At 35.8% G+C, this 16,107-nt stretch overlaps 2 protein-coding genes, 1 long non-coding RNA gene and 2 pseudogenes across 3 annotated transcripts; 2 read left to right on the top strand and 3 right to left on the bottom strand.

Annotated features, from left to right (window-relative positions):
• The first annotated feature begins 221 nt into the window (after window positions 1-221).
• On the top strand, window positions 222-1,902 carry LOC113778838. Its single transcript, XM_027324340.1, has 2 exons — window positions 222-335; window positions 1,251-1,902. Exons 1-2 carry the CDS (start codon window positions 231-233, stop codon window positions 1,653-1,655), a joined length of 510 nt encoding a protein of 169 aa, XP_027180141.1. The 5' UTR covers window positions 222-230; the 3' UTR covers window positions 1,656-1,902.
• Window positions 1,867-6,026, top strand: LOC113777122 (annotated as a pseudogene).
• A 1,347-nt stretch (window positions 6,027-7,373) lies between these two features.
• Window positions 7,374-9,035, bottom strand: LOC113778823. The gene is made up of 2 exons (XR_003469333.1): window positions 8,592-9,035; window positions 7,374-7,600 (listed from the first exon to the last, which is right to left on the bottom strand). It is a non-coding gene; the product is annotated as an uncharacterized LOC113778823 (long non-coding RNA).
• A 282-nt stretch (window positions 9,036-9,317) lies between these two features.
• LOC113777818 (splicing factor 3B subunit 6-like protein) lies at window positions 9,318-10,033 on the bottom strand. Its single transcript, XM_027323024.1, has one exon. The coding sequence runs from the start codon at window positions 9,877-9,879 to the stop codon at window positions 9,499-9,501; it is 381 nt and encodes a 126-aa protein (XP_027178825.1). The 5' UTR covers window positions 9,880-10,033; the 3' UTR covers window positions 9,318-9,498.
• A 1,617-nt stretch (window positions 10,034-11,650) lies between these two features.
• On the bottom strand, window positions 11,651-15,385 carry LOC113777121 (annotated as a pseudogene).
• Between the last annotated feature and the right edge of the window lie 722 nt (window positions 15,386-16,107).

Genomic DNA, 16,107 nt, shown 5'->3' with positions numbered 1-16,107 from the left:
AAAATGAATTGCACCATTTACTCTCCAAAAGTTGAGAAGTTGATTCCTTATACTGCTATTCAGCTGCGTGATGCGTATGAAACTGTAAGCTCAACATAAGCTCTATTCGTAAATGAAACAACCAATAGAACTTTTTACATTTCACAGTTCAGTTTGAATAACCAGTTGTTCTTGATATACAGCTAAGTCCATTTTTAAAATGTTTAATAATACACGGAGTTGCTCTAGATATGCAGCTTGCAGAATCTATTAGCAAGCACACAGTTGTCTGCTTTGTTCGATCATTTGAGGTGGAATATCAGAGTCAGCAGCAAAAGAAAAATGCAGTTGTCAAACTGTTAGAGCTGGCAATTTGTCCCAAGTCCCAATGGGCTACCCATGCCCAAAGGAACTTTGGGCGGGATGGGTATTATAATTTGGTATTGGGTTTAAGTTGGGACACATCCCAACTATACCCATTAATGAATGGGAAAGGATGGGAAATACTTGGGTACCCATTGGGCTCAAATGGCAAGGGCTCCGTTTGGATTAGCTGTTTTTGGTAGGTGTTTTTGAAATATTTTATTGTAGCAGTGTATATGAAAAATTTTTACTATAAAATTTTTTTGAAATATTTGATATATTAATATGGATGGGATGTTTCTTGAGTTATTGTATATTACTGTAACATTGTATTTGAAAAAATTATTTTTTGAAAAAAAGTCAATCCAAACGGAATCTTAGATTCAAAAATTATCTTTAACAATTTTTATAGTCATACCAGCGAATATAATCTAGTAGTCTTCCTAGTCATTATCCACAAGAATTTCCAGCATTTCAGTTAGTTTAGACCTGTCATCCTTGGACAATGATAAGGATAAATATTCAACATCCTAAGAACCTTGGCCATCTTGATATATGTTGGAATATGGCTGTATATCTATCTTTTCCTTTATTTGTTAATCCAATTTTTGGTAGGAATCTTGAGTATAAAGCACTTGCATGTTTATTTAATAAAACTAAAAGAAATTTAATAAATCAAAAATATTAAAATTATATAAAAATAAAAAATGAATTAAAGGAAAAAAAAAATATGTAGAAAATGGATTTGGGTATTGGGCGGGATCAATCTAAACCCATCCCAAAATGATCCCGCCCAAGTTAGTCCCAAAACACATATGGGTAAGGTTGGGCCCAAACCCATATGACTCGGTTCCATCTCAAACCCAAGCAAATCCCGCCCATCCCGCCCATTTTGCCACCTCTACAAACTGTACACTCTTGAGGAACTCCCACAGATGATAACATCCATCAATCATGAAGACCCTCCAAATGTACAAACCCAACTCATGACACCTGCAATAACTGAGGTAAAAGTCAGAGCATCAGAAGACATGATCACTCCACTGCCTGCACCAACAATTGAAGATAAAACTGCAATCAACACTTCTGCAACTGCTGCCGCGCCTGCAAAGAGTTCAGCCAAAAGAAGCCTTAATTTCACTTCAAAAGCTGCAAACAGTATATCCTCAGTTGTTGATGAAGCTTCAATGTTGATTGAAGAGGATGATAGTAAACAGCAGAGCTCCATAACGTTTGAACCTGAAACCTCTCGCTACAAACAGGCAGAAACAAGTTCAAGCAAAAAGAAGAAGAGCGGTCTGAAAATTGACTGATTCCTTTGTCTTCTTGAAAAACTACTTTTGTTAAGCTACTTTAATCATGGATTACTCAGACTCTTATATTTTGTGAATATATTATAATTCATTATGTTAGTCTACAAAACATAATGAAACATAATATTTCTTTTGACGTCTGTAGAAGAAAAACTAACCTACAGAAGTAATGTAGTATTGTCTCTTCATATGTAATCCAGTGTTGCTTTTGATGACGCTATGCAGTAAAAGGATCATATTCTGTCTATTTGCTTTTTCACATTACAGTAAGCTCCATATATTACATTTGCCTTACTTGCCGATTCTCTTGCACCATCTATATACGATCATACATGAATAAAGAAGTCATTGGTTCTTTTGATGCTTGGTGGAAATGAAAACAATTTAAAAAATGGTACTCATTTGTCAGGATAAGTTATTACTTGAGTCCATTATATTTACTTTAATTTTAGATGTTCAGAGTTCTGCTTTTGGTCATGTAAATCTTCTCATACTTTTCCTTTTCTCTATTTTCTATTCCCAACTCAGCAGCTTGTCCAATGTCTTTCCTTATTACCACCCAGAGAAACTCTTTATACCTCAACTTGTTGAACTACAGTTAGTTTTAAGTCCTTAGTCTGGTTGAATGCTCTTTGACAGTCATATAAACATGATTAACTTTAGCTAAGTCTGTTGGGAGAAGAGAATTGGCTAGTCAGTCTGTTGCCAAGTCTCAGCTGCTAAGAGCAATCATGAATATTGCACCTTTAGCTATATCAACCACTGGCCAAGGTTATTCAGGAGTTGGCTTGACATCTGCAGTTACTTCTGATCAAGAAATAGGTAATACACTCTTATGCTATCATTAACTTTATAAAGTAACTATAGTGAATATTTATCAAGTTGATGACATTGTCCTTAGGGAGAAAGAAGGCTAGAGGCTGGTGCTATGGTTCTTGCTGATAGAGGAGTTGTTTGTATTGACAAATTTGACAAAATGAATGACCAAGATTGTGTAGCTACTATACATGAAGTCATGCAGCAGCAAACTGTAACAATTGCTAAAACTGGAATTCATGCATCCTTGAATGCCCAGTGCAGTGTTGTAGCAGCTGCAAATCCCATATATGGAACAGTAAGATGCAGAATCTATGTTCCTTGAAAAATTCCACTTTCATATCCATTCCTTTCATTTATTGACTGCATATTATTCTTGTTATGTACAGTATCACTATTCGCTAACCACAACAAAGAATATTGGTCTCCCAGATTCTTTGCTTTCTCCTTTTGATTTACTGTTCATTGTTCTGGATCAAATGGAGCCTGTTATAGACCGTCATATCTTAGAACATGTCTTGCGGATGCATAGTTTTTGTTCCACTATGGATAGAGATAAGAGAATAGTAGCTCGTTTACTAAAATATAGCTAACTTCATCTTTGTGCTTGGATGGCTGAAAGTGAAACACCCAAATCTTCAGATGCAGATGTAGGTACACAATATAAAAGGGATGACGAGGGTGATGCAAATTCCAGAGTCTTTGTAAAGTATAACCCAATGCTATATGGGACGAAAACAAGTCGTAATCGTGAGACCCTCACCATTGATTTTCTGAAGAAGTACATCCATTATGCAAAACACAGAATTCAGCCTGAGTTAACTGATAAGGTTGCATTCCTGCCTTTCTAATAATGCGATCCTGAACTACAAGTGCCACATCATTGTCCCATAATTTGTATTAAGAATTTCTGTTTACATCTCTTTTAAGTTTCCTTTTGTGTTATCCATTCATTTGCTTCTCTTACATGGTCACTGGTTCATGGCTGATTTTACAAATTACTGTGTACATGCATCAGATCAAATTGCAACTGCATATGCAGAGCTTCGAAGTACCAGTTCAAATGCCAAGATAGTTAGGTAATTCGCAGTTAGTTGTGTACATGTATGTAGTATTTTGCATCAACATACTCAAATTTTATCAAAACAATAACAATTATTTTACGTAGACTAAGGCCGGAACACTTCCAATAACTGCCAGGACCTTGGAAACAATAGTACATCTGTCAACTGCCCATCCAAAATTGAAGTTAAGAAGCCAGATAAATCTGTATGTTGCAGTATGTTGATTCGCTGTTATGCTGTTCATCCCTATTTATTGCAGCACCAATGCTTTTTCATGTGCACAATTACTTATCCTTGACTAATTATGTCCACTAATTGCTCGAGTAGATTTTGAAGGCTGATGTAGATGCCGCTCTTCAGGTCTTGAACTTTGCCATATATCATCAAAAGCTAACTGAAATGAAAGAGCATAAGCAAGAAAAAGAAAGAGAAAATGAAAGAAAATGCAGATCCGAGAATAATGCAAGTGCCACCGGTACACCTCAGCATCAAGGTGTCAAAAAATCTCAACGGCCATTAAACTATTGACGGGTTCATATTTTGGCTATCGAATTATTTTTTATCAATAATTGACCATTAAATAATTTAATCTGTTAACCCGTAGTCATTTCGTCGTTAATTGCTCTTTAAATTCTGAAATTAGCATTACACGCATGGTTCAAAGTCGTGGTCGCGGTCACGGTCGCGGTCCGGAACGTTCCACATCGGTTTCGGCATATCGGTCGCGATCTCGGTGAGACGCAAATTTTAAAGTATTTAATATTTTAAAAATTATTAATAATATAAAAAAAGTATGCTAAATAAAAATAATAAAAAATAGTAAAAGAAATTGCCGAATCAATCCGTCACGATGTAACTCGGCCGATTTTTCGTCTTGACTCGGGATAACTCGGAGTGACTCGGTGTGACTCAGCCGAGTCAATCCGTCGCAGTGACGTCTCGGCCGATTTCTCGGCGAGTCAAGTATCTCGGTATCGTTTCGTCACGGTATCGTATCGGTAGGGGCCGAGTCGTCTCGGTCTCGGCGGAGACTTCGAACCATGATTACACGTGACAATGTTTGGAGGCAATTTTGTCCAGCAATTTACTGACCCTAAAAGTCCAATACAGCTAATTTCAGAACAATAGAGGCGTTGCTGGACCTTCAGCATCTTCCACCGAGTCGCCAGCCAAACCCCAAGTCGCATCCCTCAGCGTTCCTCGCACCGCTGCCAGAGGAACCGCCACCACCCGCTGGAAGGCCACCGTGACGGTCCAAGAAGATGAATCCAAAACTACTTTACACCCTTCCACCAGGACTCGCCGTTCAACCAGAGGACTGCCGGTTGCTGCAGCCGGAGGAGACGTCCCCCAAACTCCGCTCCCGCCTAGCAACGTAGCCAAGGCTGCTTCGGCGTGCCGCAAAATCGAGCCCCACTTTAATCAAATTGAACGGGAGGGACACCCGGAGGATAATAATAACATTGGCAAGAAAAGGGAGCATCTTTCTGAAATCCCGGCTATTGTGCCAGCTACACGGCAACGAGGTCTCAAGCATACACACAGTTGTTATTTACGAATAAACAGAGGAGTTGAGTTGTAGGGTCAGTAAATTGCCGGACAATGAGCAGCTGTTCACACACTTTTCATAAGCCCACCTGCTCAATCTAGAAACTCTTTTGCCTGCCTCTGTTTCTCTTCTCTGCTCTTGTTTTTCAAGAAATGGGGAGCTTTGAGCATAAAGTGAAGGAAAGGGCCAAGGAATTGAAGATAGATCCTTTTCCAGAGAGGGGTGAAGATTGTTGGAGATTCATGCAAGAAGGGATGGTACAAGGTCAAGCACATTAGGAAGTAGTGATTTCAGGGATTTTGTTCTGTTTCAGCAAAAAATTGTTTACGTGTTCTTTTTCTGGTTCTGACAATTTTGTTTACGTGTTCTTTTTCTGGTTCTGACATTTTTTTGGGTTAATTTACCAGTTGAGTTTTGTTTAGTTGTGGTAGGTGGTTTTGTTACATGTAAAGGGAGTTTGGGTAATTCTTGTGGCTTCTTTTTTTATCTTTCAATCTGTGGCAACTACGCTCAATCCTTGAACAAAAAAACAAAAAAAAAAAATTGCTGGACAAAATTGCCTCCGACATTGCCACGTGTAATGCTAATTTCAGAACTTAAGAGCAATTAACGACAAAATGATCACAGGTTAACGGATTAAATTGTTTAGTGGTCAATTATTAACAAAAAATAGTTCAATGGCTAAAACATGATCCCGTCAATAGTTTAATGGCCGCTGAGATTTTTTGCCCGTGCCAGAAATGATAGAGAAAATGGTGATGCTTCTGGTAGAACAGAGTGACTTGTTCCAGAGCAAATCAAACTGAATGACTGTAAACCCATGATTTTGAATGTTTGCTTTCTTTGTGTTTTTTTGCTGTGCTTCAGCTGGAAGCTCAGATTTTCTTATTTGGCTGTAGAAAGCTCTTATCCTCTACAGATATGTTGACTAAGCACCTATGACTACAGCTCACTTTTTGAGATCATAATAGAAAGACACCCAAAATTTGAGTCCGGATTATTGGATTTAGTGCTTGATTAATTCTTTAAATCTTGTTCTAATAACTCAGCCATGTTCTCTTTTAAGCATTTTGTAACGTCACAGAATATCTAATGCTTTGTCCAATTGAGGCTACGTTTCATTCTGTTTGCCATAGATCATTAAAATCTTCCAATAACAGCCTTCAGTTTTGAACACTCTATATCTATATGCTTCTTTGATTACAGTGACATTATTGATTGATGAGTTGTATTCGATTATACTGCACTTTTTCTCTACTTGACTACACTGACGATATCGCTTCAATATTTCTCCTTGCTTTACAAATTCCCTTTTCATATTGCTTCATAAATTTTCACTTTCCATATTAACTTTACTAGCCAACAAAAATGTCTCCTCGTTTTCAATTAATCTAATCATAGTTTTACTTACTATATATACAATATACTGACCAAATTCACCATTACCAAACGTAGGCTATATATTTTTGAAAAGCTGCTATTTCTGTCAGCCACCAACTCAATTGCAGTATATATGAAGTCAGCAAGCAAAAGATGCTAATCTTTCCAGTTGAATATCAACTGACAACTTCACAGTAGACAACTTCACAATTATTAACATTGGTTGAATATAATGATAACTTTACATATTCTATGTACAATAGACTGACAAAACAAATCAAAAAACCAAATGCTAAAGCAAAAGATCTTATTTCCAATTTTCAGTTCACATCCACACGAAGAAACTAAGATCTTCTGCCAGCTTTACTCCCACTACACCTGCCAGCTTGACTCTGAACACCGTCCTATAAATACCTTCAACATCCTAACACTTAGTAATATCAAGATCAAAAACATCAGGCCTGCTCTCTCACTACACTTCTCAACTTCGCTTCCCTTCAAATCTTAACAGAAAACAATGACACATAATGCAATGGCCTTAACTGAGGCCACTCACGTTTTAGAAGCTGCAAGATTTTCAACTGGAAGAAGATACCGCTGCTTCGTTCTTGCCAATTCACAGGTATACAATGAACATCAAATACTGCTATACTACTTTTAACCTATAAAGTAAATGTAAGTTATTTAAACTCACTGCAATCCTATAGGGAATTCAAGTAAAAGCAATCGCTGTTGACAATGCTATTCCACTTGTTGATGGATTGCTACTACCATTGAAAAAGTATTCTGTTTCAAATGCATCCGTTCATCCGTTCATCCAAGCCAACAAACATCTTCAACTACAGACTATCCATACTATTGGACAATCACAGCTACAACAACAATTGAAGAAGTTAATGAAGCAGTGGATGAAACAATACCACCATACCTACATTTGCACCAATTTTCCAACATTCAGACTTATGCAGACTCAAACAAATATATGAGTATGTTAAACACTCCTCCACTTTTACCACTATCAACATCTGCCTAACCTTCCAAACACAAATTTAAAAATGCTTTCACTGCAGATACATTTGGGATTGTTGTTTTTGCACGTCCAATGAGGGAGATAACAATTCAAGGACAGATAATTCCTGCAAGAGATTATGTAATCATCAATCAAGAGTAAGTTCTTTACCATATTCAAACTCAAAATGAAAAAAATTGCCTATTGACACTGATCTTACTGTATACTCGGGGAAAAACCAGTCATCTTAACACTTTACAATGACTTCCAGACAAATGAAGGTATACAAATCGCAGCAAGAGAAGAGCCATAAGTCATCTTGGCCATGAGGCTCAGAGCAACTAACACAAACTGTAAAGCCTGAACATCCCACCTTATTATGCATTTTTTCACTGAAAAAGATATAATACTAAAGCTGATTTTTCATACAAGAATAATCTTATTAGAACTGATTTTTGTTCAAACACAATGTGCAGATCTTTCACTGGCTACGCAAGTTTCATCTGTCATAATGATTGAACCTGCTCTAAGAGAAACAATGGAGCTTAATCACTGGTAAACACTCCCACACCAAATATTTATTCCTAAAATTAAAGATTTAATTCTAACATTCCAAAAAACAAATCAAGGTTTCACAACAACATATCGCTGATCACACAAATGATTCATAATGAGGCTTATGCTGATCCAAGAGTTATTCTACCTCCAGTCAGTACAAATGAAATCAGTCCCATAAACAGAGCTCTTCAGGCCGTAAGATTTGTAAGACATTCATAACTTAACCTTTCAATAACAAGAGTGATAATTTATTACTTCTACCTCGACCTCTAACATACTCTAAATGACAGAAACGAACAGCATGGATTGAAGGTCGAGTTGAAATTAACTATCAAAAAGCTCCTTTCTGGTATTTCACATGCTCCAACTGTCATGAACCCACTGACTACATAGGAATCTTGGACATTAATTGCCACTATTGCAGAGTGAAAATCAACCCCGCTCCTAGGCAAGTAAACGATATTTTTATCCGCCTAAAAATTTTCCTTCCGTGACTAATGAAAGAATAACAAGTTAGCTAATACATCTAATTACATATATAGAGCTTGCATTGCACTTACCATACTTGATGCCACTGGAAAAATGTATACACTTGCCTTGGGAGAAGAAGCTGAAAAATTGATGTCCATTCAAGCTGCTGAACTAACCGAGATAAACAATCAGGTATTAAAGAAAAGCAACTACAAACTGCTGACATATTAAATCTCTTTACTTCTTAACATGTTTCATTGTGACTATAGCAGAATATGATTTTACTTCATCACATAACACAAGCAATCCAAGGAAAAAGACTCATGTGCTTCGTTAAAAAGGCAACTCCAAGAGAAAAAGCAATCAAAGGAACGACATTCACCATTGTCACCAGCTATGAAGTGGAACAGCTCGCAACTGACCAGCAAACTTCACTGAACTTCCACAATGATTATGCATAGCATTAATTTCCAACAATATAATGCTTATGTATTTAAAAACTGAACTACTTCTGTTTCATTGTAATTATCTTGTATCTCTTTATTCTACTTGCGTTAATGTATTTCTGTTATCTTATATTCAATTTACTCTCTTTTGCCTTAAAAAATAAATATACTTAAACTACACAACCAATTCTAATATAAATGTCCACCTATGAAAGCATTAAATTTGAAATCTAAATAAAACCAAATATCAACGTACAAATAAACTAAAATAAAATTTATTACAAAATTGAAGGTGGGCGCACAGCCGGGCCTTACTAATATATATATATATATATATATATATATATATATATCAGTAGCACTGGGTGATTCAAATATAGACACCAAGAAATTCAGTATCATATCCAGAAAATTGTAATAAAAATATCACATTAACAGAAACACCAGACAACAGTGATTCACTCAACCACCCCACCACCCCCCCCCCCCAAAAAGTACATCAATTCCGTAAAAACCCTAAATTAAAAGGAAGAAAACCTAATTCGGCTATCTACTTATCTTTAGCGGCCAGACCAACCCCATACTTCTCTTGCAACTTAGTTATCTCTTCTTCTTTCTTCTTCTGGTCAAACTTCTTGCTCATCTTAGCTTGCTGGTAGTAGAGAACGATGAGGTATCTGTTGGCGACATTGAAGCCAGACAAGTGGTCGACGGCGGTTTTAGCATCATAGATATCTTCATAGACAACGAAGGCGGTGCCGCGAGTATCCTTGTTCGTGCCGATTCGAATCTGCCGGATGGCGCCGTATTTCCCGAATATATCGTACATTTCCTCGCTGGTGATGTTGAACGGAAGGTTTCGGACGTAGAGAACTCTGTTCACCTCCGGTGGAAGCCTTGTGTTGCCCTTCCTTAAGCTGATTGTCGCCATCTTCTCAGAAGAGAGGAGAATCGACGCCGAAAATGATTTGTAGGGTTTAGGAAATTGCAGAAGAATTGGGAAATTTGGGAATGGAGGGCAAAAAATTTCTATTAAGGCACCGTGTACGCTGTTACCGAGAAATAGAATTGTTAATAGGGCCGAGCTAACCCAAAATCGGCCCACTTAGCCGGAAATAATTGGGAGCGCGGCTTGGACCATTATCAATATAAATAGTATAAGAGTAAAATCTTATATACATTGATCGTGTATAAACTATCACCATTTAATTTATGATATGTGTATAAAAATTAAATTTTAAATTTAAATTTTATATAGTTATCATTCATCCAACGTTGATAGTGTATACACTGTCAGTGTAGGAAAAATTAATCCTTACAAGAGTAAATCTTATATACACTGACAGTGTATATACTATCATCGTTTGATTCATGATATGTGTACAAAAGTTGAATTTCAAATTTAAATTTTATATAGTTGTCTTTATACACTATCAGCGTAGGAAAAATTAATTTTAACAAGAGTAAATCTTATATACACTGACAGTTAAAAAAAAAGTTTGAGGTCACTAATTTCAAAATGTATATTTGGACGTTGTATCTTTACAATTTTACATTGTACATTGTGTCTTAAAAAAAAAAAAAGAAGAAAAACAGCGAAGTAATAGCATAATTCGTTGTTTACTTGAATGGGAAAATCAATGAAATTGTCCCTCATATTTGTAACAAGTCCTTTTTTGGTCCATCATATATGAAAAGATGTAAAATGGTCTCTCACATTTATAAAACGTTATTTTTTGTTCCCTCGCATATGGAAAGATAGAAATGGTTCCTCACATTTATTACAAATATATTTTATTAAACCTTTAGTTATATAATTTTATTTTACATAATTAAAACGTATCTATGATGTTATTATTACATCATTCGATTCTCTAATTTTTAGACCCTAACTCAACCAGTAAAGTTCACTGTCTTTTGACCATGATTTCAACCAAGTTAGTGTTTAGCGTGAGTTTCAAAACACTATTTGAATTCAGAATTGGGTTTTATTTGGGGAAAGGGATTAGGTGCTAGCACGAGACCTCTTATTTGGAGGGAAACGATCTGTTGATCCCATATTACCCCCGGAATTTTTTGATGCATAATTATGATGTGCATTATTTAGACGAAAAACTAACCAAAGATGATGTAATTAATGACATCATAAATATATCTTAATTATATAAAATATAAAATATATAGATAATTAAATTTTATTCATATTGCAAATGTGAGGGATGATTTCCCATCTTTCTATAGGTGAATGACCAAAAAATGGGCTATTTGCAAGTGTGAGAGACCAAAAACAGGGCTTTTTACTTCAATGATTTTCCCTAATTTGAACGATATAATTTAACTTTTCTTTAGCAACTAAGAACAACTTTTGATGAATTCTTTATCTACTCCTCAATAGATGTAATATTCCAATTATGTGAATGCCAATTGAATCGATTTTATTAGCTATGCATTTCAAACTTTTTCATATTTTTTTTTTGTTAGATTTGACCAGTCTATTAACTCTTCATCAAAAAAAAATAAAAAAATTTAACAAATAATAAAAGAAAAGAAAGACCTGTTTCATAGTTGAACATAAACTACATGCATATAAACTCACGATTATTTGGAGACTCGGTATCTTTTTATTTCTTTACTTGTTTTTGTTTTTGGCTTTGTAGAAGGCCAAAACTTCAGCCTATACTTAATAAAAAGATCAGAAAATGGAAGCCATAATTTCAAATTGTCATTGAAACAACTGATTGTGATCCAAACGAAAACCTCTAATTGAATAAGTAAGAAAATTTCAGAAGAAAATGTTAACCGATCATGCTGTCTAAGTTTGACGTCCTTGTTATAAGATTTGGCTGTGGTGGAAACAACTGACCGAAGCCCAACTGAACCTGCCCCTTGTACTAGCAGCTGAATGCTATTATAACTTGGTGATAGATGCAACAATTCGCAACACCTGAACTACAATTCACAACTCATCATGGGGTTCATCTTCTGAATCAGCAGAGCTTCCAGAATTGTTCTCGTACACCCTTCTTATGATAGGATTGAACACAGCTTCCAAATCTGCCATCTTCTCATCGTAGTCTACCTTCTCTGCATTTTGATTTTCATCCAACCATTCAAGTGCTTCCTTCAATGTTGTCTCAATGCTCTCTTTGTCATCAGAATCAATTTTGGCTGCAAGCTTGTCATCATCCCTGATGGTGCTTTTCATGTTGTAAGTGTAGCTCTCGAGTTTGTTTCTAGAATCAATCTTCTCCAGCACCTCCTTATCCTGATCTGCGAACTCTTCTGCTTCCTTTACCATCCTATCAATCTCCTCCTGTGTGAGACTCCCTTTCTCGTTGCTGATGGTAATTGAGTTCGATTTCTTGGCTGCCTTGTCTATTGCAGTTACTTGTAGTATGCCATTCGCGTCCACCTCAAACATGACCTCAATTTGGGGCACTCCCCTACAACACCACGATAAACGTTATTTAGGTAGTTCATATCCAGCTTGCAATAAAATCAATGATACTTTGCATCATCATCAATTGATTTTCAGTTTGTTGCATTATTTAAACAGAAAAATTTTGACCATTCAGATGATCTAAGAGATTGTGTTACCTTGGAGCAGGTGGAATGCCAGACAGGTCGAACTTTCCTAGCTCATGACAATCTTTTGTTAAGCTCCTTTCACCTTGATAAACTTACAATTTTCCAGCAAGGAATTTTTTTCTTGTTAGTGCTATTTATAGAGCAAATTAAAGATATCTTCCAATTAATTACTCAGTATAGTGATCCGTATTTTGCCATTAGCCTGATTGAAACTGTGGTTTGCTGATCTTGATAAGTTGTGAAGATCTGAGACTTCTTGGTTGGAATGCCGCTGTTCCTTGGAATCAATTTTGTCATGACTCCACCAACAGTCTCAATCCCCAGACTCAAGGGAGTAACATCAATGACAAGTACATCTACAGAAAACAAAATACAGAACCAAATGGATGTCATATTCAGTTTCATTCCCAAAATTAAACCGATTAAATTTGAACAATGGTTCTTTAAACGAAGAGCTCTATAAGAATCGCTTGCCTTTAGTTTCTTCACCACCATGACCACCGACGATTGCGCCTTGAACTGCATCCCCATGAGCTACAACCTCATCTGGATTGATCCCCTTGCTTAGTTCTTTCCCGTCAAAGAAATCCTTCAACAGTTGTTGCACCTTAGGAATCCGAGTGCTCCCTCCAACCAATACAATTTCATCAATATCAGGCTTCTTCAAGTCTGCGTCCTTCAAGGCTTGCTTCACTGGTGCCGTGGTCTTTTTAAATAAATCCATGTTCAGTTCTTCAAATCTTGCCCTTGTTAGTGGCTCGGAAAAGTCAATTCCATCGAGGAGTGACTCAATCTCAACGCGCACTTGGTGCTGGTTACTCAAGGCCCTCTTGGCTCTCTCACATTCCTTTCTGAGCTTCCCAAGTGCCTTCTTATCATTGCTGATATCTTTGTTGTATTTCTTCTTAATCAATTTCACAAAATAGTCCATTACTCTCTGATCAAAATCTTCTCCTCCTAGATGAGTGTTGCCATTGGTGGAAAGAACCTCAAAAACACCTCCATCAAGAGCTAATATGCTAACATCAAAAGTGCCACCACCAAGATCAAAAACTAGAATATTCCTTTCCTTTTCTTGCTTATCAAGACCATAAGCAATTGCAGCTGCTGTTGGCTCGTTAATAATCCGAACAACATTTAGCCCTGCAATTGTTCCTGCATCTTTTGTAGCCTGCCTTTGTGCATCATTGAAATAAGCTGCAAACACAAAATACACAGTCAATTGTAATGAGATTAAAAAACCAACTTTAACTGTTCTTGTTTATACTGATCTTTTGATTCTTGTGGACTAAAACGGGCGGCATTCGAAGTATCTGAAATTGATAATGTACCTGGAACAGTAATAATTGCATTCTTAACTTCTTTTCCCAAATAAGATTCCGCTGTTTTCTTCATCCTTTGCAGCACCATAGCACTGACTTCCTCAGGACTTAACAACTTCATCTCACTATTTTTCATCTTAACATCAATATAAGGCTTCCCATCTTTGTTAGCAACCTCATAAGGCAACAGTTTCACATCCCTTTGAACCTCAGGATCGTCGACCCTTCGTCCAATAAACCTCTTAACATAAAAAACAGTGGATTCAGGGTTAAGGGCTGCCTGATTTTTTGCAGCCTCTCAGTATCAGTGAATGCAACCCATGATGGGGTGATTCTGTTTCCTTGGTCGTTTGCTATGATCTCAACGTTGCCGTTTCGATACACCCCGACACAAGAATATGTAGTCCCAAGATCAATGCCTATCACTGTCCCAAGATTTTGCTTTTGAGTACCCTCTGCAGCTAATGCTATCCCTGCCAAGAATTCTTCAAAATTTTCCAAAAAAAATAAATAAATAGATTAGAGACTTCCCATTCATCTTCACTACAAATTTAAGTAAAACAAGCTATGCAATTATTGAGGTTGGTTTTCTGGATAGTAATAAATACTAAAAATATCATTGCCATAAAACTCAAAAAATTCTGAAGGACATTAATCTTTGTAATCTTTATGGTTTGCACAGCAATTACACGGGTAATTATTACCAATAAAACAATAAACAGGTTAATATTCTTTTTCAGGTAGGGGAAATTTGTTGCAGATTGGCACAAAGCAATTGGATTATGGAATTGTTACTTGTTAGTTGTTACTCTACTGATCTTTTTTTTCTTTCTAAGCTCAATTCATGAAACTATGTTTTTTCCTTTGGAAGAATATTTCGTAAAATTATTAGTTTTGAGTTTTGACTATCTATGCTTATATGGAAGTACACATGCAAAAAAAAAAAAAAAAACCCAAGAAAAATGTAAAATCAAAATGTCGTGTGAATCACATAATTCAATAATGTAACATTAACAACTGATGAGAAACTTTGTTTTGAAAGAAAAAAAGGAGTAAGAATCATGCTAGTGTTCGTTACCATGCTTAGGACTAGAGATTGTTCAGATCAGAATTTAGTTTTAAGCTACAAACTAATGATTCAACTTCCAGTTGTAGATTTCTAAAACTAATAATTAGCCAAACCAAGAAAGAGAAAAGAAAAGTTATCTTAGTTAACCATTGAAACGAAAAACTCAGAAGACCAACCAAGATAATAGAGCTATACTAAGCAATTGATGAGGTTTATTAATGATGATTGCAACGAAGTTTACTCACATAATAATAAACATGGCCAAAAAAAAAATGAATCTGGGGATGCCTAGTAACAGATACTAATTACAATTAAGATTTATTTACATAATAACAAACAGCCATGTTTGAAGGGTGAAAAAAAAAAGATGAAGAAGAAAACTCTTATGGATTAATACCTGAAACGAAGAGAAGAAGAAGCCAGAAAGCTTTATTCTTCAGGGAAGAAGAACAAGGCATTGTCGTGAATATATTTGTGAAAAAAATATCAAGAATGATAAACTAAAAATAATGTATTGCTATTTGAAGGTTGGATATGATATGCTTTTGTGAGCTGGTGGTATGTGAATTTATAGACTTGCATGGTGAGAAAATTGACAAGATTTTTACGAATACTATTGGGATTTTGAATTGGTTGGGCTGATGTGTTTTTTAAAAATGAATCAATTTGATTGGTTCAAACACTTTGCATAACGTCACTTTGCTAAATCTTGGAAGGGAGGGATTACATTTCTTTTCCAATTATAATTGGGTTTATATTGCATATTTAATTTCACTTTTTTTTTTTGTCTTTGAGTATGGTTGGGTTTACTCTTTCTACCACAAAAGGGAAAGATTAAAAATGGATAAAAAAAAGGGGTTGCCAATTCAACTTAAAAAGATTGTTTAAGAAATTTTATTCCTAATCGTTAGCCTGATTATGTATTCTTAAAAAAAGTGGCATAGTGAATATAACGAAGGGTAGCGCTAAATCCACACTCCTAGTATTAAAATGACAATAAAGACCATAGTAGTTTTATAAAAACTTCTTTCAATATAAAAACTTGTCTTTCATACAAAGTTTAAAAAATCAATTACAAATTTTAATCAATTTAAATTGTTTAATACCATCATCCTAATTATATATTTATCAGCTAGTATTTTCTAAAATTATACTTCAATCAACTTTGAAGTGCAATGTG

The sequence above is a fragment of the Coffea eugenioides genome, chromosome 7 (genome assembly GCF_003713205.1).
Source record: "Coffea eugenioides isolate CCC68of chromosome 7, Ceug_1.0, whole genome shotgun sequence".
Classification (NCBI taxonomy): Eukaryota; Viridiplantae; Streptophyta; class Magnoliopsida; order Gentianales; family Rubiaceae; genus Coffea; species Coffea eugenioides.
Note: the sequence above shows the minus strand (reverse complement) of the source record. Positions and strands in the feature narration are given on the sequence as shown.

What these genes read in the sequence shown, in the direction of transcription:
- LOC113778838 (XM_027324340.1), top strand. Translation starts at nt 231, where the DNA reads ATGCAGCTTGCAGAATCTATTAGCAAGCACACAGTTGTCTGCTTTGTT. An exon ending in AGAAAAATGCAGTTGTCAAA is followed by an intron (nt 336 to 1,250) that starts CTGTTAGAGCTG and finishes CACCTCTACAAA; the next exon opens with CTGTACACTCTTGAGGAACT.
- LOC113777818 (XM_027323024.1), bottom strand. Translation starts at nt 9,879, where the DNA reads ATGGCGACAATCAGCTTAAGGAAGGGCAACACAAGGCTTCCACCGGAG.